This window comes from Fringilla coelebs, assembly GCF_963513975.1.
Source record: "Fringilla coelebs genome assembly, chromosome: Z".
Lineage (NCBI taxonomy): Eukaryota > Metazoa > Chordata > Aves > Passeriformes > Fringillidae > Fringilla > Fringilla coelebs.
The window spans coordinates 66,609,486-66,635,823 of NC_140031.1; the positions used below are offsets into that span (position 1 = coordinate 66,609,486).

General features: G+C 36.4%; 1 protein-coding gene across 1 annotated transcript in view; it reads right to left on the reverse strand.

Moving 5' to 3' along the window:
• The window catches only part of ST8SIA4 (ST8 alpha-N-acetyl-neuraminide alpha-2,8-sialyltransferase 4), a gene marked incomplete at its 5' end in the record, with an annotated part of 48,279 nt that overhangs the window by 13,799 nt on the left and 8,142 nt on the right, over positions 1-26,338 (reverse strand). The window contains 2 exons of the mRNA XM_084225842.1: positions 9,819-10,112; positions 21,882-22,139. Coding sequence (XP_084081968.1) covers positions 9,819-10,112; positions 21,882-22,139 — 552 coding nt within the window. The remainder of the gene's footprint in view (positions 1-9,818; positions 10,113-21,881; positions 22,140-26,338) is intronic.

Below are 26,338 nucleotides of genomic sequence, written 5' to 3' on the forward strand. Positions count from 1 at the left end.
GTTAAAGCCTTTAAACAAAATCTGAGATGTCTTACTGCTACTTACAATGCTATCTTTGTATATTGTCAGTGCTTTACTAAGTTACCAGCAACCACGTAACCAACAGTCAGTCATTTGAAGTGAGATCTCCAGTCTGAATTCAAGCTACTCAACTTCAAGTCATTAATGCTATAGATAGCATTATATAGCAATATAAATATAAGTATAAATATAAATATAAGTATAAATATAAATATAAATATAAATATAAATATAAATATAAATATAAATACAAATATAAATATAAATATAAATATAAAGTGTATTTACACATTGGCACATTTCCCAGATATTCTGTGCCCAGAGCTTGCTTTGCATATCATGAACAAATGTATAGAATTTGAAAATGTTATATTTATCCAATTATCCCATCAAGGAGAAGCCAAACAGGACTTAAAGTAGCAGCAATTTTAATTGGATAGCTTAAAAAATATATTCAATTGATACAAAAATATATTCAACTTGATACATTAACAATATAATTGGGTTAAAATATGAGGTACTTTAAAATGAGAGATAATTTGGTTCCAATAGCAGCGCACAAGCAAATATCTCACCGCGGGGTACGCAGGCCGAAGGTCCGGGACCTTCAGCGCTGGACGCACAGCGTGCCAAACCAAAACTCCTCCTTTGATTGATCTGTCGAAGCCATCTCCTCCCATTTTCCATCTCCTCCCATTTTCCATCTCCTCCCATTTTCCATCTCCTCCCATTTTTGCTTCATCCCACGTCTGTCTCCGCCCTGTCACCACCTTTTAGCGCGCCTGCCCCGCCACTCATTTAGGGGGTCACAGCCGCTTTGGGGGTCGCCAGTGACGAAGGCCCTCCTCTTCATCACTGCCCTTTATTTCACCTTTGGGTCACACATGCGCACCAAGCCAGTGTAATGTGAGCCAAGCTAGTATAACGTAAGCCAAAACTAACATAACACCATGTTCCAAGCATCAAAGCAATAAATCTCATATAATTAACATATCCTTGAAACCTAACCAGTTTTTCCTTCTCTTCTGATAATTTTTAGTAGCATTATCTCTTGCTTCTTCCTGCCTTGAACATCTGCAGGAAAAAAGGGGGGGTGGAACCCCTCCTCTCTCTTTCTTTCTTGGCATTACTCCTTTAACTGTTTTATTATTTCCAAATATTGATTACTGTTTCAATTTTATCAGCACAAATCATACCTATTTACCACAAAAACAAAACCAGAAAGACAGATTTCCTGTTCTCTTTCACCTCTGCTTCAGAGAATAATCATCATACCAAAATAGCAATGATGGCTTAGTAATCTCATGAGTTAACAGGAGATCTGAGGCATAATTTTGCACTCTTCACCAGTCTTTACGTATTATCCTTGCTTGTCAGAAGTCTACTGTTCTTTTAAGAGATTCACTTGGAAAAGATGCTTGCTACTAACATCTTCAGAGAGCTGACATTAACACACGCATGAACCAAATCTTCCTCTACCCATATCTTCTCAAAGCTGTTTTCTCTCTCTTGAATTCATCCAGTTCACTTTCTAATAGACTCTAGAGCCAGCAAGCATCATCCCTCTGGATCTGCTCCCACTGTGCAGAAACCCCATTTGCCACCAGTGATCTATGGGTCAAGCCTGCATTTTGTTTCCAGTGCCAGCATGCAGCAATACTCCTGCAGCAGGCTGAGCTGTCCTATCTGCTTGGCACTCCTTTTTTTGACAGCACAGCTGTGCTCCCAGGGTTTCACACACCCAACACAGCTTCCAATGGATGCCTTTTAGAGAGAGAACACACTGCAGCATGGAGGGAGGGCTTCTCTCCTTGACATTGTCTTTATCAGACCTCAGGATTTCTCTTTAGTGATTTTTAAATGACTGCTACTTTCCAAAGGAAGATAACACTGAGATTATTTTCTGAAACCTTCTTGTCATTGAGAGCTATGTAAACCACCTTTTTCCTATTGTGTTTCAATGCTCTGTCCATTATAGACTAGGTGAAAAAGGCAAGGCCTCACCTGTAAAGTTTGTGCCACACATGAATCTTTCTATGGCCTTATATATTACATTTCATCTGAGACTAAAAAGTTTCATACAAGCATAAGCTGTGTCACCTGTGGGTTTCAGTATGACTGTGAAACACCCATTTACTTCCCCTCTGCCAATCCTCCTAGTGGGTGTGCCCACACTCGTACTAAAATGGAAAAAAAAAAAAAAAAGGGAAGAAAAACCCCCACCTTGTAAACCTCCAAAAATGTTCTGAAACCAGGGACTGTACTTGTTTTCGATACAGCCCTATCTCAGATTCTTTTACAGGTCTTCTTTTCTTGCAAAAGAAAATGATTACTCATTTTCTTTGGAAAGTACCCTGTATCTCAGAGGTAGACAACGAAGTGCAAACAAATGTGAAACGAAAAAGCAAGTTCTAGCAAAAACTTCTGCTATGTTCATTTTCTTTGACTACTTCACTAAAGCTTTGATACAAAAATGCAAATTATGACACTTGTTTCCACTAAATACAGACTAGAAATATCAATAGGCTGTTTCTGCAGGGCTTATGAAGTATAGGAACTATAATATTTCTATACCAAAATATTGCTTAAAAAAGTTAGAAATGAAAGTAGTTTTCTTTTACACATTACAGAAGTAACTATTATTTTCCTAATTTTTCCTATGGCTGATTAATTCACCCACTGAAGACAGAAGGACAGAGCTCAGAAAAGGACTTCAATATAGCAAGCGTTATAGTATTGGATTCCTAACGTGAATCCAAACAGCACTAACCTCCCGAACATGAATAGATAGGTCCTCATGGCTACAAATGAGGATAAGGTTAAGGATAAGGATAAGCATAATAGCTAAGAATAGGATTCACAGGAGCAACTTCTGCTGAACGAGACACACAAGACACAATGAAGAGGGGCAGAGACTTCTGTCTAGAATGGGAAGGAAGTTAGTACTGGTGAGAGACTTCAAATCTCATTCCATCCAAAACACATGCATTGCTAGCATCTATCTCAACTATGGTGTGCAAGCCAACAGCAAAGGAGCACAATTCAGATTTACCACCTAATGCATCAGTTATTTTCTTTGTAAACATGTTCTGTTCTTAAAACATCACACCAGGCATGTCAGCACTGACCTAATTCTCACAAGGGTCTGAAATAGAGCAACACTCACCCTTTTTCTCACATTCTAATTCTTTGATGTAAACTGAAACAGACTAACAGGCTTCCCTTAGCCTCTGAAAAGCCTATACACAACTTGTGTATCAAATAAACAAATTCCTTCCCTCACATGGGGGCCTGACACGGCCCAGATGCTCACTGGGGTGGGAAGAGAACCGGAAGAGCAAAATGAAGTCAAGTCAGGAATCAAGATAAAGGCAGCTTAGTAGGTGAATGAAAGAACCGCCTCTCACCTTCTTATTCTGCTGCCAGAGTTGTATTGCTTGCTGAGCATGATGCTGGACTGCATGGCATTTTCTTTGGTAACAGGGAAGTTTTGAGGCTGAGCAAGTGCCGTTCAGGTGCAGCCAAAACAGTGGTGTGTTATTAACAATTTTTTACCCACAAATAAAACACACAACACCTACATTTTGGTACAAATGTTCGGCAAGAAGGTAGTAGCCATTAGCCTTACCACTTGGTAACTCCAGACAAAACACCCTCACGTACTTCTCAGTGCTTCTGATATGAAACACTTAAATCTCTCTCTGTATGCCATCAGGAATTCAGAGACTTCAAACAAGTCCATTTAAACATTCTTGAAGGAACGCATATGCATTAAAAAGCAAGAGTACAGAAGACCCTAAGCCAAACTGCTCCTTCCTACACTGACATCACTGTTCACATTTGTGCCAGTATATTATTCCACTGACGCACTACTCATGTTAACAGCCCAATGACTTGAATTGACAAAAGCAAAATCAAAAAGCATATACTATAAACCATATAGTGCATATAGCTATAGCTTTGTTCGCTTATTTCCACATCACCTTAGTACTTCACTAAGCACTAAAAGAAATCTGTTACTGGCTGGATGCTTAATACAACCTCTCCTCATCATAGAAAATCAGTAAGATTAAAACTAAATACACAGATCTTTAAAAACTCTTGGAAGGCGTTGCAATCAAAATAAAAAGCAGAATTCTTATTATTGTTTTATCTTGGAAATACCACTTTGAAAAAAAAGGAAGGAAACCTAACCATTTTCTCATGCATATGTTCTAGCCAGAATCAACAGATAATTTGTCTCATGTGTCAAAAAAAAATCCCAAGAGAAGCTATTCTCAATTCTATTAATACTATATGGGCAACATCACTCTCTGTGGATTCCTGTCCTGGTTCATCAAAAATACGACTACAAAAAATGTTTCCAGTTTGCTTCTCCATTGCACAGCTATAGGTGTTTTACGGGACTATGAAATGACCAAATGGGAGTTATAACACATTTTTATGGTTTTCAGAAACACAGTTTTTATGTAAGGGAAAATAAATAAAAACAAGTCAAAAAATAATACAGTAAGTATATTATTATTATTCAAATAAATATAAATTTGCAGATACACTATATGAATAAACAATGTGTTACTCCCTGCTTAGCTCCTAGGAGTCATTAGCATTAGTTAGAGTGCTATTGCTCATGGTAGATAAACAACAAAACTTGGAAATGGAAAATTTCATTCCTTTTCTTTCTTATGACTAATTCTGTTGTTCTCCACTAGTTGAAACCTGAAATTCACCCTGGGAAGAGTAAGTTCTATAAGTGTTAGGTATATAAACATTGCTGATAAGAAACAAAGCAGTTGCCTCAGTAAGAGATGAAACCGTTCTCCCAAAACAAAAACTTACAGAAGTGTATTGTCAAAAGGTAAATAAAAATTGAAAAAAAAATTGGATAGAAACATCCCTATTATCATGATAAACTTATCTTGGTTCATCTGGCAGAATGGACCAGAGATTGAAAAATATAAAAAAGCAGTTTAGTGCACTGTCAGTTTTGCTTTCATGGCCTCCACTTCAACTGTGCTTGCCTCCAATAAAAACTCCCAAACGTAAGATATTGACAGACCTTGCTAAATCTTTCAGAAATGTGATAAAACAGAAGAACTTGTGCAAAGGAAATAAAAGCTCATCCTGTGAAACTTTAAAACAAGTTTAGGGCATATCCTTAAGAGATGCAGGGGTGTTGCTGCTCTGGAAAGCAGGTGCTAGACTGAAAAGTCAACCCTGGAGTGTCACCACTTCAAGAACAGGAATACCACTTCCTGCTCCCCGCATAGGACACGATATTGGGATTAGATGAACAACATTACACAATATATTAGGTTCCAAAAATCCAAACTAACTGGCTTCCCATTTGTCTGTATAACTTAAACAAAGCCAGTTCCAAGGATACCTTAGGCTAAGGCACAAGGGTACTTACAATGTAAACCACTTATTTTTAACATCCACATAGATAAAAAACAGGATTGTATTTTCCAGTAGTTTGAATATTTATATACATGATGCAAAAGACACAGTCATTTTATATTTAGAATTCTGTTTTTAGTGTAATGGTCATTTTTTTTCCTCAGGTGATTTATTCATCCATGTATTCCAAAACATCTTTTCTTAATAAGTCCATTTTAGCAGTTAACTGAAAAGGGAAGTCTGTTAGCAAGAAGAAAATAAACAGAAGTGTTTATAGATTACTCACAGGAGTTGTTTCTCAGTACAGAGCTGCTGGAAAACTACTTGATTTCTGCATGTTTCAGAAACTGAAAGTATTTTCTCTGTAACTTCTGGAGTAAAGAACCCTGAAGATGTGGTAATGTTACGCAAAAGGGCACTACATCCAAAGAATAGCTGTTTGTTTTGACTAATAAAGAAAAGGAGACGCTGCACTGCCAAGTGACCATAAATAGGTACAGCATACTCCTTAGACAAAACTCAGAGATTTCAGTGAGAGTTCTGCCATGTTTAATGCAGGATAATACTGCTCTTTCACAGGCAAGATCAAGGAGGAAATAAATAGAGCACAGGCAAATCCCACAGGATGTCCACACAATTGTTCCATACCCAGAAGACAGGAAGGAATCTAATGTGAAGCAGTTTCAGTGATATTGCGGCTGAATGACTAATAGTTCAAAATATCCAGTTTCCTACTGGCTCCACTTGGAAGAGCAGCCAAGAAAACATTCTCACACATCAAGATGAGCGTGAGAACTTTGTTTTGTGGATTTAGGAGAGGAAATGCAAGAAGAAACTTCATAGAAAACTAGTGTATTTTGAATCTGTGTTGCTTGTCAGGGCAAGGGGTGGTGGTGTTCAGCCTCTTCAACAGACGTCTTCAAATATTCAACAGCAGAAGCACAAAAAAAAAAAAAAAAGAAAAAGAGCTGTGCAAGGCTCTGGGAGTTAACTGACCTCTGCTTAATGTACCAACTCCATGTTCAGCGTCAGGAATCCTCTCTAATCCCTCCACAGATCCATGAGGTGGGATCTATAGCAGAGCGCCCTGCTGATCCTACTTTTGAGTTTGGTTGCCTGCCATCAGTAGAAGTATGATTTGGACTCTAACCCCAGCAGGCTTAGTTCCTGTTGGCCTACTGTTTTAATCCACACTCAATTACAGCTCTGCTACTAAGACAAGCCTCTACACAGACACTTTCCACAACTCTGAGAGTATAATTTCATTTGGAAAGTATTACTACAAATAATCTAATGAAATAGTTCAGCATTAAATCTCAGCCTTCTTAATAAAGTTTCTGAAATTAGTCAATGAAGTCAATAGAAAAAAGTTATATGGTTTGTTCATTATAATTACTTTATAATGAAACTTCTTGGCAGTGACATTAGAGAGCAAGTAAATGTTTTAATCAGTTAAGATGTTAATTTAAACATCTTAGCTCCATCTTGAACTCTGTCATGTATTGACTGCCTCATTTATTTTGTCATTATGTACACATGACATTAAAAGTTCTACAAATTAGCTTTTAGAGACACTTTGGGGAAAAAAATCATGCAATGGCTCCCAAATCGCTCTCAAAATCTCATATTCAAAACTTACTGATCAAGAAGTGAAAAAGCAAAACAGAGAAAAATGATCACAGGTAATAACCACTTGAACTAAATCTACTGAAGAAAAAAAAAATCTGAATACAATGGCCATTTATGATACTACTCTGTCACATACACATTTTCTGACAAACCATTTTGCCAGGATTTTTCTCCTGAGAAGCTGAGAGGCCTCAGAAATGAAATGTAAACAATAATTATCTGCTGCTCTGGAATGTGGCATGTGCATCTTTGATTGGTCCCACAGGATTTGTTTCTACTTGATGACCAATCACAGGTCCAGCTGTGTTGGGACTCCGGTCAGTCACAAGATTTTATTATCATTCCTTTCCTTGCTAGCCTTCTGATGTCTCCTTCTTCTTCTATTCTTTTCATATAGTTTTAGTATATAATTTTCTTTTAACATATATATAGGAAAATAATAAATCCTCCTTGAAACATAGAGTCAAGATTCTCATCTCTTCTGTCATCCTTGGGACCCCTGCAAACACCACCACACTACTCATTTAAAAAATAGTTATCGTGCTGGACCTTGTATGTATATGATCTGGTTTTAAAACTAAAATGATTCTGAGAGTCTAGAGGAGCATCCATCACTCACAGCAGCTTTATAAAGCATGAAATCATCAAAACAGTAGTTTCTTTTTCCAATACCACATTACCTTCTTTTTAACCCAAAAAGTGCATAATGGGCAGAAATGTTTTAAAAAATATATCAGAATGCAGTCAACTGATCAATAGAGACTATCTGATCAATAGCAACTCTGGAACACTATGTACAGCTCATAACATTTCTTTCATTAAAAGAGAAGGAAGAACAGGAACGAGAATTTCAGTGCAGTGCTGTGATTGTAACCAACCTGACCTGTTACTAGATAAAACTCTAATATAACTTTATACTGTATTAGAAATAAAGATTTTGGCCTCATTAGATCAAAAGTCTGTTCTGCCCTTAGAAAGTGCCTAACACCATATGCTTTAAAGGTTAATGAAGGAAAAATTTAACAGTCTGATGCATATTAAAAGGAATATGGACAGCACTTTTCAAACCTTGAGCCTGCACCCTTCAGCATGAGATGTTCTCTATTTATATTTAACATGTCAGGTTGGAATCATGAACCTTACTGATTATTAGATATGAAACGATTTCACCCAAAATTCACCATATCTCCATATTTTAATATAATTTTAGGTTCATTAAATCAAAAAGCTCTCGATGTCAATTTAAATTTACTGTGGAGTTTAAACTGCAGATTCAACAATTGCACACATCTATGCAGTCGTATCAGATGACACTGCTAGGTATAATCTAAAATACGCTTAAGCTAAATTTTCAGGAATTTGGATGGCAGAGCTCTTGTTGCCTCCTTCAGAGAGACAATGAAGGTACTAATACTTTTTTTAAGACAAAGCCCCCTAAAGGACCTTCAAACTGGCCAGTTAAAGACTTCATATTCTGAATTACCATTCACATTTGATAATTTTACCCATTAAAAATGTTGTTTCTAACCTGGAAGCAATCTCAGAGGTTTATATACACATACAAACGACCATAACTATGTACTAGAGACATTTTGAATACTTGAAAATTCAACACAATAATGGCCCATAAATAGCTAAAGTCTAGATATGTAATGAAATGGAGTAACTTAGTTATAAATAATGGTTTTCTGAAGGATTCCCTAATTTCATAGGCAATAGATTTTTTTTTCCAGCTGCAGAAGTGCATCACAGAGGGAATGCAGCAGTTAATCTATGAGGCATAGCAAAATACCCTGAAGAATATTTCATGCCTAAGCTTTACTCTCATACTACATTGGGATAACGGTTCAAATATCCCTTCTAAACTTATCTCTGCTGCTGTAACAGTAAGAACAGTTACACAATCAGTAACTGGTGTACAAGCAAATATGCTTTACTTTACATATACAAGTACTTACACGTACTTTAAGGCAACTTCCTACACCCCAAAACCAGCGCATTTCAAGGAACTCACACTGAATATTATCATACTGTCATAATTTGATGTACAAACACATTGCATTACTATCATCTTTTGAATGATTTTCAGGCATAGACCTATATACTTTCAGGCATATACCTACATACAATAGTTACAAAGACATTGGAAACTTCATCTGACAGTTTTCTTTAATTATGGGGTTAAAAAGAAAAGTATCTGCTTGAAGCATGGATGCATCTTTTTTCTAATAAGTGGTTTCATTAACATTTTCAGTGATTCTGATCAATGTTTTTGAATTGCCAAAGCATCTGGCCAAATTCAAAAGGAGAAAACTGCTCCAAAACCTAGGTATTTTATGAAGGAGCTCAGTACTTTCAGATCTGCCAGGCTTCATTATTTACAGCGTTGCTCCTTACCCCTGATGCTGTTTAGATTGCATTTTTTATCTTCACAATTGTTTCCCAAAGAAACAATTGTAGCACTTTCATTGTACACTGAATTCAGACTGTTTTTAACATTAGCTTATCGCAAAATAATACTTTTTTTTTTTTTATGAAAGTGTAATTGGAAAAGTTATTGTGCAAACACATTTCAGTTGCTTGCAGCAGAGCTGGCTAAACAAGTGGCCAGCATTTATTACCAAACAAACCTGCCATAAATGCAATTCACTACATCAACATGGGAAATACCATGCTCCTTTTGACACTTACCTTTTTTTCAGACTGCTAGGAATTCTAGTTATGATTTCATTGTGCTGAGGACAGACCAGTCTTTTCCATACACTTACCCTCTGACAGCATGAATAAGTCTCAGTGATGGATAGGCGGTTCGCACTTTCAATTTATTCTTAAGGATTAATGCATTAACCCACTCCACATGCTTCTCTCCGCCTTTGACCATGAACGCTGGGATCCAAAGGACACTGTCATTCAGCATGGATAGTCTATGAACAAATTTTTCTCTGTCACTCTGATTCCGAAAGCCTCCAAATGCTCTTTGTACAACTGATGGGTTCATGGTAATAAAATCAGACTTAGTTCCCACATCGGCAGCATACTCTACCACAGGAGCTAGATTGCACCTGAAGAGGAAGAAATTAATGGAAAAATGAAAACAAATATGAAACATTAACTCAGAAAAATGTGTGCATGAAGGGAAACCTAAAAAGAAACATGCAAGCCCAATTCAATTTAATGTGAGAGAAAAAATACCAGTATAAAAGGTGTGATCATACCTAGTATTTTACTCAAGTTGGACAAGGATCAGACAAATTTTTAAAAACATAAAGTGTACAGAATGCTGTGACAAAAAAATACTCCTCTTTGGAATCATTTGGAAACCATATCATTATGCACTAGAGTGCATCAACATCTAAAGCACCACTTGTGAATAATATGCTTTCTTAAAGCTATTATATTTCATTATTTGTTTAACATCATGTTGACAACAGTTCTCACACAAAGAAGGCCATGCTAACAAAATAAGGCGTATTTTATACAATTTAGTCCCTGCATTTTTATTTTACTTTACTTACAACACAGTACATGTATTTTTTGAACAAACTGCCCCATCTTTAAATGAGTTTTTGGTACTTTTGGTTTTGGTATTATCACTGAAGTTGGGAAGATGTTTAGAAATTTAATATCTTTATTTGACTCAGAACTGCAATTTTTGGAAAGAAGTATTAAACTTTCAGTTTTTCATTCATATCTCATTTTCAAACCTTTAACTTTTTAGTAGCTTTGTGCCTTTTTCCTACGGTTGAAAAGTTCTCATTATGCCATTGTTCAGCAGATTTTTACCTCAATTACATAAATATATACATATGTAATCCCACATATCTGTTGAATGCAGGTGACAAAATTCAGAAATTATTTGTGACTTCAGCGACCAGTATACTATGACAGAAACAAATAACTTCCCCAACAACCTCAATTAATTAACCTGTAGCTGGTCTGCCCCAAAAACATACCCTGACACAACAATATTTTCATAACTTAACTGACTGCTCTGTTTGAGGCAAAGGGTGCTAAGAAGCAATGCGGGAACACGCTCCTTCAAAACATTTGCACATTATTACACTCCTAATATAAACAGTAATCCATTAATTTTTCAATTTTTTATCCACTAGTTTCTTCTAATGCCAGATGTCCAATGACATAAAAATAAGTCAGCATTACTTAACACCAATGACCTAGGCCTGTCTGATAATATTAATTACACAGAAAAAAAAAATTCATTATGTAATTTTCAGGTTAAGAAGTAGTCCTACGTTCTTCAGAAAGACATTCTGAAGACTATAAAGCAGCTATAAAGCAACTATACAAAGACTAGGAGATAAGGAAGTCCAGGTTTCTGATAACGTGTGGGCAGATGTAGACTAAGGAAATAGATTTACATTCTTCATTATCTTTATACATCTATTCCACAAACCATCTGGATGCATTTCAGACTGCTAAGAGTAGTATCTTCTAGAAAATGGTTAGGGCATAAGAAAAACTCCCACTGAATTTAATACTGGATTTGTAAATTTCTTCTGAAAACCTTAATGCATGAACTTACAACTTGCTACTATTTAAAGCTTTTTAAAATCTAAAAAAAAAATGTGATAAAATAATCAAACCAAGTACTTAAAACCAAGCTATCAAATTGACTGAATTACTGCTGCTTTTGAAAATAGTTCTTTTAAGGGCAGATTGCACAGCATAATGAGGGATTTGTATAGTGGGTTTGCTTTAGTAGTCACACATACACACGTCATGAAATCTATTACTGAAAAATGTAAGACAGATCTTGACATTGCAAATCCTGCTCTCTCTCAGTCCAACTTTGAGAAACAGACCATGAATATACCAACATAACCACGTTTAAAAAGCTGTATGCCATATGCATACATTGTATGTCATTACTGCTACATCAGTAACTCAAATCTGTCCTTTAGAAAGGTATACAGTGTAAGCAATATAAATTTGTAACTTATCGCAAAATCAAATTTTTCAAGTATAACTTCAAAAAATAATGAGCAATCCAAATATACTCAGTAACAATAAGACTGCAATTCTTTACCACTCTTATAGTAAAATTTCTTGCTTATAACTAGTCTGAATCTACTTTCCTTCACTTTAAAATTATTGCACCTTGTCCTGGTGCAACAGGCTGGGCTAAAAAGTTTATCCCTATATTTCTTATATGTTTCACAGTTAATAAAACTGGCTATTGTGTATTTGTATATAGACCTGAGTGTAAGTATATAGCTTTTACCTGTTTTAGAACTTTTATCTTAAACCTCTAATACATCTTTATGCTATATCACAGTTTCATAATGCTGTTGGAATTTTTAAGTTTATTTTGTTAGAAGATGTCAATGACCTCCCAGAAATTCTCATGATTCTTTGAAGAAAACTTCATGTTCAGAGCAAACATACATATATTAATTTTCTTTAAAGTGAAATGAAAAAGCCTATTAATAACTTTTAAAAAGCCTATTGAATAACTTTTAAATAATCAAAGCAATATTCTTCCCTTGTTGTATTTTTTAATTCTAGCTAATTTGCTATAAGGCACAGATGCTAAATATAATCACAACAGAGATGAGGGTAGTGAGAGTGTTTCTGCACTAAAAGCATTACATGCCTAAGGATTTATTCACCATAAATGAAACCATACTTTTATTGAGGTTTTTGAAGGGAGAATATGTAGAAGATTGTAATTTACTGAATTTCCTCTTTCTCATGTGCCACATTATTAGTACCTTGTAACATACGAATGCATATGTACAAACTTCTCACAACATACCATCATTTTCCATTCATTCTAAAAACAACCTCTGTGCTGTCCTTACGTTAGCATGCAAGTGAGCAGGCAGCGGGTGAAAGCTGAGCAAGACAAACTTGCTATGCTACTTTTACTGAGAATAAAAGAACAGAAGAGTCACATTGAGCACTGAAGACTGACTTAATTGAGCAAATAGCTAAAAATTTCTGTATTGATAATATATCCCATTATAAAAAGGTTTCTTAATCTCCTAGATCTTCTTCCCCTGAGCAAGCTATTGACCGTTTCCAGACAAAAAAGATAGAATGAGTATTTCTCCCAGCAAAAATAATTGTCTAAAATAATGGTTTTCATGAGTTCCTTTGCTAGTTTTTCCCATAAAAATTCACTTTCAGTACATTGTTTGAAACAAAGAATCTCATGGGTATTTTTTTCAGTATAAAAGCATTTAATCAAAAGCTCTACCTACTACTTCTTTCCCTTGCACAACACTAGTGAATAATTAGTCATTATTTGTTCCCTTATGTCCCAGTTTAGGGCAAATTTGGGAGAAAATCTCCAAAGGGGGCCCCCCCAGAAAGCCAGAGGCCCCACATGGCCCCTCCGCCCAACTGGTTTGGGAAGGATTCCTCAGAGAGAAGTGGAAAGAACCTGTTTATTTAACAGGCACAGCACCCCCAGCACACAAAATGAACAATACTGGATGACAGCACTGTTTCACCACACTGAAAAAAGATGACAAATTCAGAAAGTCTCTCTGGGGGTGGTCGCTCTGGTATCAGTCCCTCCGGCGCTGGGGCAGCTGCTGCAGCCACAGGGTGCAAACTCTCGGTGTTCCCAGGTCCCAGTCTGGAGCAGCTCGAGTGATTCCAAGAAAGGGAAAGAAAAACAGTCCAAGGAAAATTCGGACAGCCTAGCTAAACTAACTAACAAGCAGAAGCGAAAGCAAGAGCAAAGCAGGAGCAAGAGCAAAGCGAAAGCCAAGCAAAAAGCAAAAGCTGCGCTATGCACTGCCCCCCTCTCTGTGTCCTGCCAACCACTGGGGGAGTGAGCAGGCTGATAACAAAACCAAACACACCTTCACTCTTCAGAACCAGTCTTGAAGGCACAGAACATGATATCCAGCATAAACAGAACACGTGACTGAGGGTACAAGCATCACCCTAGGACAACTTACTTCTAAGCATCACCCTACGACACCTTACTTCTTCTAAGCATCACCCTAGGACACCTTACTTCTTCCAAGCATCACCCTAGGACAACTTACTTCTTCTAAGCATCACCCTAGGACCCCTTACTTCTATGGCAGAAGTATTTAGAAAATGGTCTAATGAGACAAAGATTGATACATTTTAGAGAGGGGGTTAGAAACTGACTTAAGTGTATTGGAAACATTCATAGTTCATGTGATTGCTAGTATCACAGGGACTAATATCCATGGTACTTCAAATTAATGCTGCAGTGCCTATTCTTCCCATGACATCAGACCAGACATATAGACAAAACCTCTGCACAGCTATTTCAACAAGGTGGCTACTCTAAACTTAGTATGAAGCATCAATTATATTATTTAGGAAATTTCTAAGCTTACAGAGGCACCTAACGTACACAAATATTATGTACAACCATAATACTAAAAGGCAAATATACCTATAAAATATTCCCAGTAAACATACAGGAGTTCCCACGCATGAGCTTTCAGTGTGATAACAGAAGATTTTCAACTGAAAAATGCACTGCAATGCTATCACTAAAAATAGTTCTGGGAATAGAAGGAAAAAATTAGACAATGTTTGAAATACCATGTAGTATTTGAGCACGCATAAAATAGCTGAGATGTTAAGACACGCAGACCAAAAAGTCTGAGTGATTGAAAACCTGCTTCTTTCACAAACACCTGTAGCATGTATTAGTTACAGCAAGATAAGAAAAAAATGTGGAGAAAAACCTGTTAATGGCTGGACTTGTATGTCATGAGAAAATAATGAAGAATGGAGTAGGTGCTCCTATACCACACTTTGACCAAACTGGGTGATCATCTCTGGGTTTGCTGTGCCATCTTTATGGCCCAAACATCCATAACATCATAGTCTTTTAGAAAGCAGAGCTCAAGAAAGAAAATAATGCAATCAAAATCATAAAAAATATGCTCAAATGAGAAGTCAGTTGTTCTTCAGAGATTCAGTTCAACTTGCTTTGTCATGAATAAGTATACAGATCATGTATATGAATACAGAGGTCCAGCACACAGTATTCATAGACCATATTTCAAGTTAGTTTTAAATAAAAGCCATTAAAGTTTCACTGAGTAAAATGAGTAAAAAAAATTCACTAAATAAAACTTCCATTTTATCTGACATTGAGAACCAAAAGAATACTTTACCTACAGCAGAATAATGCAAGAATTGGCCATGAATCTGTAGACTTATTAATCCTCTAACAATTGGTGAACTTGAGGATTACTTGAAATAAGTAATTTAAAACACTATAAAGCCATGGGAAAGAAGTGCTTTATACTGATACTTTGTTTCATTGATATCTTCTCTAGCAGCTCTAAGCCAAAAATATCAGTTGCACAGTAAAAAACACATACATTCTGGGTGGACAAAAAACGAAAATCAGATTGTTGCTGGCAGTTATATTAAACCTTTTTGAAACATAAGGCATTACACTTGATTAGTGTCAATAACATACACTCCTTCCTTCCTGAGTAGCCTGCGAGGTTTCATATCCAGATTCATATCCAAATTCTTGCAAGAATCAAAGTAGTCTTGAGTCTAGTGGTTCATGCCATTTTTAGGAAATAATTGGACATGAAAGAAAAATTAAAGGCTTGAGCAAGCAGGAGAGGAAAAAAAGAGTTCAAGACTGAAGGGAACCTCACAGCTGGACTACACTCAATCTACATCCAAGAAGCACACTGCCCTAATACTTGTGTGCATACAGCACAATTATCTTCTAACACGGTTCTCCAAATAAAGGTGAGCAGCAGTGCTGTGGTAACTTACACACATGCCCAAAAAAGAGGAATTTATATTAAAAAAATGCACCAACTTCCTATTTCCCCCCGCAAATACAATTATTAGTAAAGTGTATGGATTCTCACATGTTCTGCATACTTCTTTGGCTACTGAAAAAAAATGAAGTTGCTTCAAATTAATCATAGGAATCTGAAGTAATAGTGAATCCCCTAACATACCCACTTCATCTCCGTTCTTATCCATGGTATGACAGAGGTTGTTTCATGAGAACTGCAAAGTTACAGGTTCAGGTACAGTACTGCAGATTCTATTCTCATACAACAATCATGAGGGGTTTTTAGTATGTGCCATGTAAAAAACACCCTTTCACAAGTTCACAAAAATACTGAATCTATGACTTCAGTATGAAGATAGTTTTTGTAACATCACCTGCTAAAAAAATTCATTAATTACTGATGCCCAGATTAGAACTTCTATTTGTAATCAACAAATTCTTCCTTCCCAGCATCTCCCTGAACAGCAGTGACTGAAATCCAAGTTATCAACTGACACAGCATAGTGGAGTGTCAGAAAAAGTCTAAATGGCATTTTAGAAAGAGCTGCAAAACACATTATTTGCATCTTTATTGTGTGTCCTGCTGCAAAATTACACATGGATTAGATTTGCTGTTCCTTTGTACTATTCCTTTGACAAGAAAATAAAGCAATGAATTTTTATCACTGAAAGTTTTTTGCATATATTAAAAAATATTTTAAAAACCCCTACAAAAACTACAGCAGCGAAACATTAAAAATTATATTTTACTGCATGAAAAACTAAGAAATGGAAATTAGCAGTATCCTGAACACCAGCCTCTTTAGAACCCATGATCATTTGTATATAGGTGTAGAGAAGTCACTGGTATTCCCTGAGCGTTCTAGAATTCTGTCCTTAAATATCCTCCTAAATCACCTACTTAAGGACTAACTTCTTTTTTTAAAAAAAACAACAACCCTAAAATGTGGCTGCATGAGTCAAGCTTTCTCCAAGGCTCTTCTGAGGTGGAGACCACTCACACTTGGCTGACTGGAACAACTCCACCAGAGCTCCCTTCTTCTAAGACACTCAAATCCCTGAGCAAGAACATTGGAAGATGATGGCTTTCCTCTGCTTTCATTTCATTTTTCAACCTAGTGTGACAAGTTTAAGGAAAAAAAAGAAGGTAAAAATAGAGCTGCCACATCTGAGTTCTGAAAAGGGCCTAATGATCTAGTCATGATGTATTCAGATGTTATTTTTAGAGGAAGACTAATGCTTTAAAATATGCGTGTTAAATTGGCAACTTTGCTTTCAACAGATCTGCTGGCTCCAAGGATTTAGCTCTACTTGGTATGATGGCCCTGGTCCAAGCAAGGTGTACTAAAAACATTTGAAGATAAAAGCTGAAATGAATTACAAAAACCAAGTTCCAGGATATAGGTAGATTAATATTCTAAATACCTTTATTCTGACAAATTTATGATGCTTTTTTCCTAGTGCCTGAAGGAGCAACACACATTAATGAAGCTATTACTAATTTCTTATTATTAATTTAAATTGCTCTCCTGAAATAAGATACCACACCTCCTCAGTGTGTGATTAGGTCTGTCCTTTTCTTCTGCCATAGCGTATCTGCTGAACCATATCTGCTGTCTTCTGCTCATACCATATATGATGCTTGCTTCTGCATATCACAGAAATATTCACCTATTGCCCACAAAAATCAATAAGCTAGAGAGACAGTCAAATCAGATTATCCTCACCTATGTACATGGCAAACCAAGACATCTTTTAAAGGATGTACTCTTTCCTCTCAAAAGGGGGGGGAAAAAAAGGGACTACAAGCTTGTTTTTCACGTCAACTTCACTAACCACATGGATGGTAAAGTTAAAAAACAAAAGTCAAAGTATGCTGGAAAAATAGAGCTGCATTTGCCCAGCAAAATTGTATCACCAGTGATGGCAAAAACAACCATTTGGTTCCTCAGTGGTGGCAGAGTCACCAGGAAAAACTCCAGTGTGGAAAGAAGAGTTGTAACATATAAACAAGGCACTTCAATCCAAAGAAAGAAGCAACTAATATCTTCTCATGGCTGTTCCTTGTCAGAGCAGCCCGAACCTACTGAAAAAGCTTCACTCAACAGGCCTCTTCTCCATACTGTCAAACAGAAATGAAAGAGACTTTTCTAGAAGTGGGGTTACCACATGAAAAAAACACAATAAATTTACCAGGGTTTGTCTGACTGGTTGGTTTTAACCAAATTACTCCAAAACTGAACTTGGCCTCTGCTTTTGCATAGGTCTCATCACAAATGTCCAATTAAATTATTTTAAAAAATAAAAAATATAATGACTTACTCTGATTTTTGATACTGTTCAAATTCTGAAGCCAAAGCTGAACTGTTTGGTACATACTGGTTTCCAGAAGTAATTCCAAGTTATTACTTGGCAATGCTTAGCATTGTTATTTTACACTTGCCCAAAATACAGCTGCATTTCTCACAAACTCCTACATAAACACTGCAGTTCAAAATATACCACTTATTATAAGAAGTTTATCTGCTCTGTAAGATGCAACAGTTAACTCAGCCCTGGCTTGGTAATTTCAGCATGAGAAAGTGCATAAATGTGGGAACAAGATGTACTTATTCATCTAATCATATATTTTGGAGTGCTTCAGACTCTGTCTGGGTATAGATCAAAATGCAGCACACTGAAGCTTGGCACTAGAAGAGGGTAGCAGGGACATACAGACCAATAGTTCCTGATGGGGTATAAAAGCATGAGAGATAAAAAGGAAAGGTATATGGGAATCAGAAAATAGTTCATAGTAATCACAGTTTGGGATTTTTTTAAAAACAAAGAGTCTCCTTGCTTCCCATTTTAATTAGATGGACCACATTTTCTTCTGCCAAAATAGGCATAACTTCACTAAACCTGTGAAACTTCTGTGTGTTTGTCCATTATTATTAACATCTTCACATCCTTTAAAGGATCTTGACTTAATCAATACTGCAAATATTGTTGGATATCTGTTGTGTTCTCTTCACTGTCACAGACCTTTACTGTCAGTTTGATCATTAAATTAATGGTATCATTAGTGTTAACTCTAACCTAAGAACTGCTCCTCTAAGAAACAACTCTCAGAGACAAAATTTTCCTTCAGATTTCACCCTCTTCCCCCCCCCCCCCCCCCAAAAAAAATACAATTGAAATCAATGGAATATATTTAACCAGAATAGTATGACATACTTGTCACAGCACATAGGCATAATGCACTTGGTATCAGAAGATTCTACAAAAACTGTCCTTCACCAGCCTATACATTTGGATACATTCAGAAACTCCTTTCAAGAACAGGCAGCACATAAGTGAGGACATTTTACTTCTAGAGAGATCAGATAACAGTAAAAACATTAACAGAGTGTCATGGTACATTTTAATACCAGGATCCTAACAGCAATACAGGTAAGGGCTTACGAAGCACTCCAGAACTTCATAATTACACCATGTGATTACATATAAAGTGATGTACAATTTTTCTAAATGGAAAATGAGGAATGCAGGAAACTAACTCTGATGACTGATTTGTTTTTTTCTTTTACTTCAGTTACAAACAAATTCCTTGCTATTTAAACAGATGCTATAAAACTATAGATGCATTGAGATGTAAATAAATAAATATCATATAGTTTAAATTATAATATGTAAATTCTAAAACATCTTAACTTTCATTTGTAAATTAAAAAAAAAATTAAAAATCACTGTGTTCAAGCTCCCTATAGGCAGGAGGGTCAAGCATGTTATTCTTAAAACATTAGGGATTATTAATTAGAATATTATCAGACTCACTAGTTGTTATACAGATCACTTTAATTGCCATATACCATATGAGAGATGTTTCATGGAATCATAAAATGGTCTAGACTGAGAGGGAGCCTTAAAGATTATCTAGTTCTAATTTCCCCACCATGGTCAGGGAGACCTTTCACTAGACCAGGTTGCTCAGAGCCCCATACAACCTGGCCCTGAACACTTCTGGGGATGGGACACGCACAGCTTCTCCGGGCGACCTGTTCCATTTCCTTACCATCCTCACAGAACACCCACATTGCTCTCCAGTCTAAACACCTAATTAGCAACAATAACTTCCTGCTGATCCTGTTAAGCTCCAACAAGTGCTTAGAATATTATCTTTCCTCCATGTAGCTGAATTAGTTAAAACCTCCTATCAGATATCATCACCTACTTTCATGGCTTGTTAAAATGTGCTGAAGGGCTTGGGGATGACTAAAGTATGTACCGTGCCTTCCCTATGAAAATTTTTATCTAGAAAATCTAGCATCTAATTTTTTCTGTGGTCCTGTGTCCTGGCGTGATTTGTTCACCTGCTTTGTGCCCAAAAATGTGTCCTATAGCTTTAAGCTAAACCCAGAGAGAGAAAAAGAGGAAAGAGAAGTGATAACATTTTTTTGCCACCCGTGTTTAAAAACACAGAGATAAGACCCTTGGTTTCTCCCAACTCATGGCTTTTTCTCTTTAGAGAAAAACAGAAGGAGTAGTTTCTTTGCTTTTTAAGCTAGCTTTTCATTTGTTAATTGAAGCAGAAGTTTTTCCTGGAACTGTAGCTTTGTCTTCTAGAACCATGCAACTTTTCTCCAATCCAAAAGACCAAAACATTGTCCAGGGGCCACCCCACATTGCGCTGCAGTCCAGAGGCCAGCTCCAGACTCAGAAAAAGACTGAACCACACTACAGAAAAAATCCTAAATCTCTTCAAAGCAGCAAAATGTTTTATTACTTAACATTATTTGTTCTTTTCATACCTGTAAACAACTTGCTTGTTAAATAAACAATTTTTTCACTTTCTCCAAGGAAAATCCTTTTAAACCTGTAAGAACCCATAAAAAAAAAAGTTGCTAAAACCTACTCTTCATTAAAGGATACACCCTTTCAGAACAGTTCCTCCTAAATTTGTCCAAAACCAAGACATCCTGTTAAATGAATCATATTTAATCTCAGAGAGAATACAAAAGCATGCCATAGGCTACATGCAGTTTAAAACTGTGGTAACTACTTTTAGATTTCCTCTGCAGTAAGTAAGGATGCTAATTTCAGTAACTAGTGGTACAAGTAAGACTAATAAGGAAAATGAAAGAGAAGTGTGTTATTACTTCAGTTGAAAATTGTTAAAATAACTTTCAAATTAAATATAAAACTCATGTATATTCTTCTTTTATTTATGTACTGCAAAACCATTATTTTACCTTTCCATATCCTTTTACTATTTATTGTCCCCATCATTCTTTAAGGTTAAAAAAGAAAAAGCAAATAACTCACAATGACTAATATTTCTATATTGCTTTCTGTCACAATCCTCCTGTTTTCTGTCCTTTCACCCTTCTCAAACCAAATCAATTGAAACTTCTGCTTCAAAACCAGAAGTACCCATCTCTTGCTCAGCATTTTCTACATAACGCCAAGATGTCAAATGAGGTCAGCTTTGACACAATACATAAAATCCAAAGGCCCTCTACTGTGTGTGTTTGAAGAATGAATAAAAAGTGAAATATATCATTTTCCCCCAAACTGCAAGAATAGATTCTTATACAATGTGAAGGAATATATTAGGATTACTTCCAACTACCTCAGTGGCATCCTGGTTTAACATCAATATACCACACAGAAATTTTACTACATGCTATACAAACATAATGTAGTAATTTACAAAAGGCCATCTATGCTGACCAAAAGCTAAAAAAAATTATTCTTAAAAGAAAAACCATTTTGCATTTCTACTACCAAGACCTCTGTAAGAATAATTTTGTCTGGAGTAAGCACAGCAAAAAGCAAAATTAAGTAAGGCAAACCTCTCTCCCGTATTTTATTTTCACAATAATCTTCTTATCAATAATATAGGCATGAATTTAAATTTGGGGAATCACATGTTGGTGGATACTGTTTCAGATTAATTTCAGTTAATGCCTGTAATATGTACCTCGGATTAAAACATTTCTCCCAGCTTTTCTGCAAGAAGCATAGTACCCTGCATCTTCAACAGCAGATAAAAACTTACCTTATTACAAAGTCATGGCTGTCAATCTCTTTTCCACAACCACTCTTCAGAAGGACGCCAGAATTCCCAACAACTGCACAGGTTTTAAATCGGCGATTTTTCATTGGGGAAACTTCAGGGAGAAGGCTGTGCAAATCCTGAGAAATGTTTAGGGTGCGACGTCTGTCCAGTACATAATGAATTACATCTCCGGGCTTGAAGCTGCTTTTGACCACTGAGACGTCTCTTTCAGCATCCAAGAACTGAAGAATATTCTTCCTGCATTGACAGAAAAATTCAGAGACAAAACCCAACACTCCCTGCTCAAATGGAATTTTATCTAGCAGCAATACAGACTGCACAAACCACACAATATAAAGCAGAGGGCAGACAGTGCCATTCCTGCCAGGGTAATCTCCCATACTCTAGGATGGGCATGGGCAAAGCTTTTAGGATGGAGTTAACACTGTGGTTACAATGTAACACACAAGTACTACCGAACTAGGGCTTAATGACTTGTACATACAAAGACACAGAGGAAGGAAAGATAACTAAAAATTTGAAGGCATACTGCGCTTGACTATCTTCACAAAATTTTGGAATTAAGACATTAAAAAGAACTGTGGCAGTGTGCTCTCATAAAAACAAACTGCCACAGTTAAACACATGAAACCTTTGTGATCAGGAAATGTTATGTTCCTCAGCTTGGCTGAGGAATGGCCATCTTTTCTTGTAGATTCTTATTTCACCATAAGAGTAATATATTCAGTTTAGCATAAACTTCATCCTAATTAACTGAAGTTTAACTAAAGCTTTCCTAATTGACGATATGAGAATACACCCAATCTTTTGTACCAATTTGAACAAAATCAGCTTAAAACATAATGTACAGTAAACTACTACAGCTCAGGGTCCAGTCAAGCTGTGAGCTGAACTCAAAATCTCTTACAAACTCATCAATACTTTGAAACATTGACCATCTTTTCAGCAAATAACTGTTTAAACTATTACACAGGTTAAGACACACATGACCAAATATGAGGATTTAATAAACTACCATGTATCAAGTGAACTATGGCAGATGAACAGTTGTATACTCCCAGCCCCAAGCAAATAACTGAGGAAGAATGTTTGCTTTTATGTCAGCTGAAAAGTGAAGTCACAGTATCTGCTTATGGGGACATCAGGATGCTCTGCCTAAGCGGAGGTAAAGCAGCTCAAACTTGCCTCCATTTGCAAAAGTTATCAGTGCTGACGGAGAAGAGGCGTTCACCCTTCTTTTGGTGTTGAAGGATGCTGAGACCAGCCTGACTTATCAATCCCAAAGCACTCTATTCTGCGAAGAACAGTCTTTCCTAGGAGAAACTGACACTGCTGAGGATGCAGCAGACAGAGCTCCTTATAATAGAACCAACAAATGACAGTACTGGTAACTTAATTAACTGCTGAGCTGATACATCTGACTGTCAATCACTTTATAGTACAAAAGATAAGGCCCCCTTTTTAATGGCAGAGAATTCTGACACATTCCTTCTTGGATGGAGTGTGTACGTAGCTTCCTTCCTTGAATGGGAATCTCCTTCCAGGTTACTCCTTAAGGCTGAGTAAAAGAGACTTGCTCATGGTCACTGGTATGGGTAGTACCATCAATTTCTTCTCAATTATTTTGTTAGCTTCAATATTGTTGCTTCAATATGGCTTCAGTAAACAATGCACTATACTGGAAGTTATAACTGTACCATGTATTAAATAAAAATGATCTTTTAGTCTAATTATTATCATTAAGATCATCAACAAATAATTTATTTTAATAACTTAAGTATATTTGATTTGCTATCCTTAATCTTGTGGACAAAGTTGCAAAAAGGTTCAATTACACGTGCACAATCCTTTAAACATAAACTGTTGACCAAGTCTGGGATAACTTGATTGCTCTCTGAGAAGGGGTTTAACATGCAAGGGGTTTAGTAAACAAGTTCTGTACCTCATAACTCAGTGGGAGGGATTCTCTAATAAACTCTGTCCAAAGCTTCCATTCTGGCCACAACAGGGGGAGACAAGGGTCCAAAAATTGGCACAGGTACAATATGTAGATTCAAAAGAGATACTTAATGACTGCAATGTTATGACTAATGTATGCAATGACTGACGCCTAAACTGGCAGAGCAGAGCAGTTTTCAGTACACCCTTGACATAAAAAGCTGAAAAAATCCCTAGGCCAAAGATGGAGGATTCACTGATGCATCATGATTGCAAGTGAGCTGTCATAGGTTGCAAATGCAAGATGTGGCCAGAAATGTGTTTTTGATTGCCATCTGTTAAAACCAGGTGGGGCAGTTTTCTTTATCTTTTCCACAACCAATCCTCTCCTCTGCGGAGATATCTTTTGTTAATGGGACATTGAGTCTCACAGCATGACTGATAAAATTACATTATCCTGTTGTGATATGTTCCACAGGGGGAGGAGTCTTGATAGCCAAGCTATCAAGAAACTCATTTCACATCAACTTTGACTTGAGAACGGATGACTTATGAGTCTCAAAACCTCGAAAAATTATGTGCAATTCACAGAAACTAGTTTCCAACAACAAAAAGTCAACAATCACCAGAAGATTTGCCTTAGTCCCTGTTATCTAGAAAAAATTGGCCTAAAACTGTCTACATTAGCAAAAAAGTAGCAACATTTGTGTATGAACACACTATCTTCTGTATTATTTTTAAAAGTAAGAGGAAGGCAGTGAATTTACACAAACAGTGTCAAAAAAGTAAAAGCACATTGGCTTCCATTATTCATTTGGTTGCTTACATTCAAAACTCATTTATCTATATGCTTATAAAAGTCCTTCAAAGAATTTCATGTGGACCTGAATTAGAATTAGATAATCAATCACTCACTTAACACAGCTGAAATTTAAAAAATGTCTACAGAATCTATTTTCAATAAAATACTGAGATGGTCAGAAGTCTCTAATCTTAGTATCTTCTCACATTTTTAAAAATGTTTTTTTATCTGAAGCTGTCATTAGCTGTCAATATTTAGTTAAATGTAACACAGGTTTTGCAGTACGCAGTAGAATCCTTATATAAGAGATATGCAATAATGTTAACTTTAAAATATTTTTTATTGGTTCATCTGACTGTATGCAGGTATATTCTAATACTAAAAGTAACATATAAATAATGCACACTTCATGATATTGTTTTAAGTTCCTCTGTGCTACTGACTCACTGATACCATGGTGATAACAGTACTTCCGATTTTCACATATATGATAAGGGAAAAAAAATACTGAGGGACATTACAAATATTGAATGTACGTACAAGAGTGTCTCAGTAAGTCTTGAGGCTGATTCATAATAACAACTTGTTTAAAGCTCTGTTCTGTCCCACAAAGAATACCAAAAATAACACAACAAGGTTATTCTGATTAAACAGACATGACAAAATAATGACAAGTAAGTGTTAATCCACTTCAAGCTGCATATTAAATTCAAAAGTTAGCTCAACTGCAAGGGAAAAAAGAGCCCTATTTTCAGCAAACCTTGAAGAAACAGTGTTCTGCAGCCTTAAGTTAAACTGAGTAAATGAACAGCTTCATTTGAGGTGGTTTTCAAGTTTTTTTATGACAAATAAAACTGTGTCAGGATGTGACCTGAGCCGTTTTGTGGGCAGGTGAGACTGATGTGACTCACCCTTAATTGTAGCCAAGCAGCTGCTTGGAACATGTTTGCACGACTCAAAAAAACCACAGTGTCATAATCTGTGACTGACCTATGGTTTTTCTTCGATAAGCAGAAACAGATCTCCCTAATATTTAAGGACCAACTGAAACTCCGGGTTGTCTGATGAATTCATGCAACAGTAATATCTCTGAACAGCTTTCCAAATGTTAAGACTATGTACTGCTCTGGGGCAGCATGGTGAGATTCTCCTCATGATGCATTTTTCTAGTTTCATTTTGTACTGTGGTCTTTGTACGACAAAACTATTATACAATCTCAAACTGTTCTTCACCTGCCCCAGAACTGTGTGAGTGAACGAAAGAAAATTGACCACTAGATGATTTGAATTTTAAGATTACAAAACCTTGTATATTTTTAGACATTCTTAAGAAAACTGAAATATGAATGTCAATGCTTTTTCTGGGAAAAGTCATTTTTGAAGAGGAAGGCAGTGCCATAAATCATTGCTGCTGGACTTGAGTAGACCCTCTGGTGTGAGAAGAAGGCTCTAGAGTGCATTCTAAGTGCCCAGGAGGGTTCACCAGCAATCACATTATGGAACAGAGATGGACTTGATCCTCTCTGTGCCCACTGAAGATGTGCCTTTATCTACACGTTCCCCAGTGCATGTTTATCTAATATGTTCCTAATAATCCTGTGTGGTGGGGACTTGACAACCTCCCCATGTACCTCTGTCAGTGCTTCCCTGGCCTCACTGGAAGCACAGTATTCCTCAGATCTTTTCCACAGCAGCT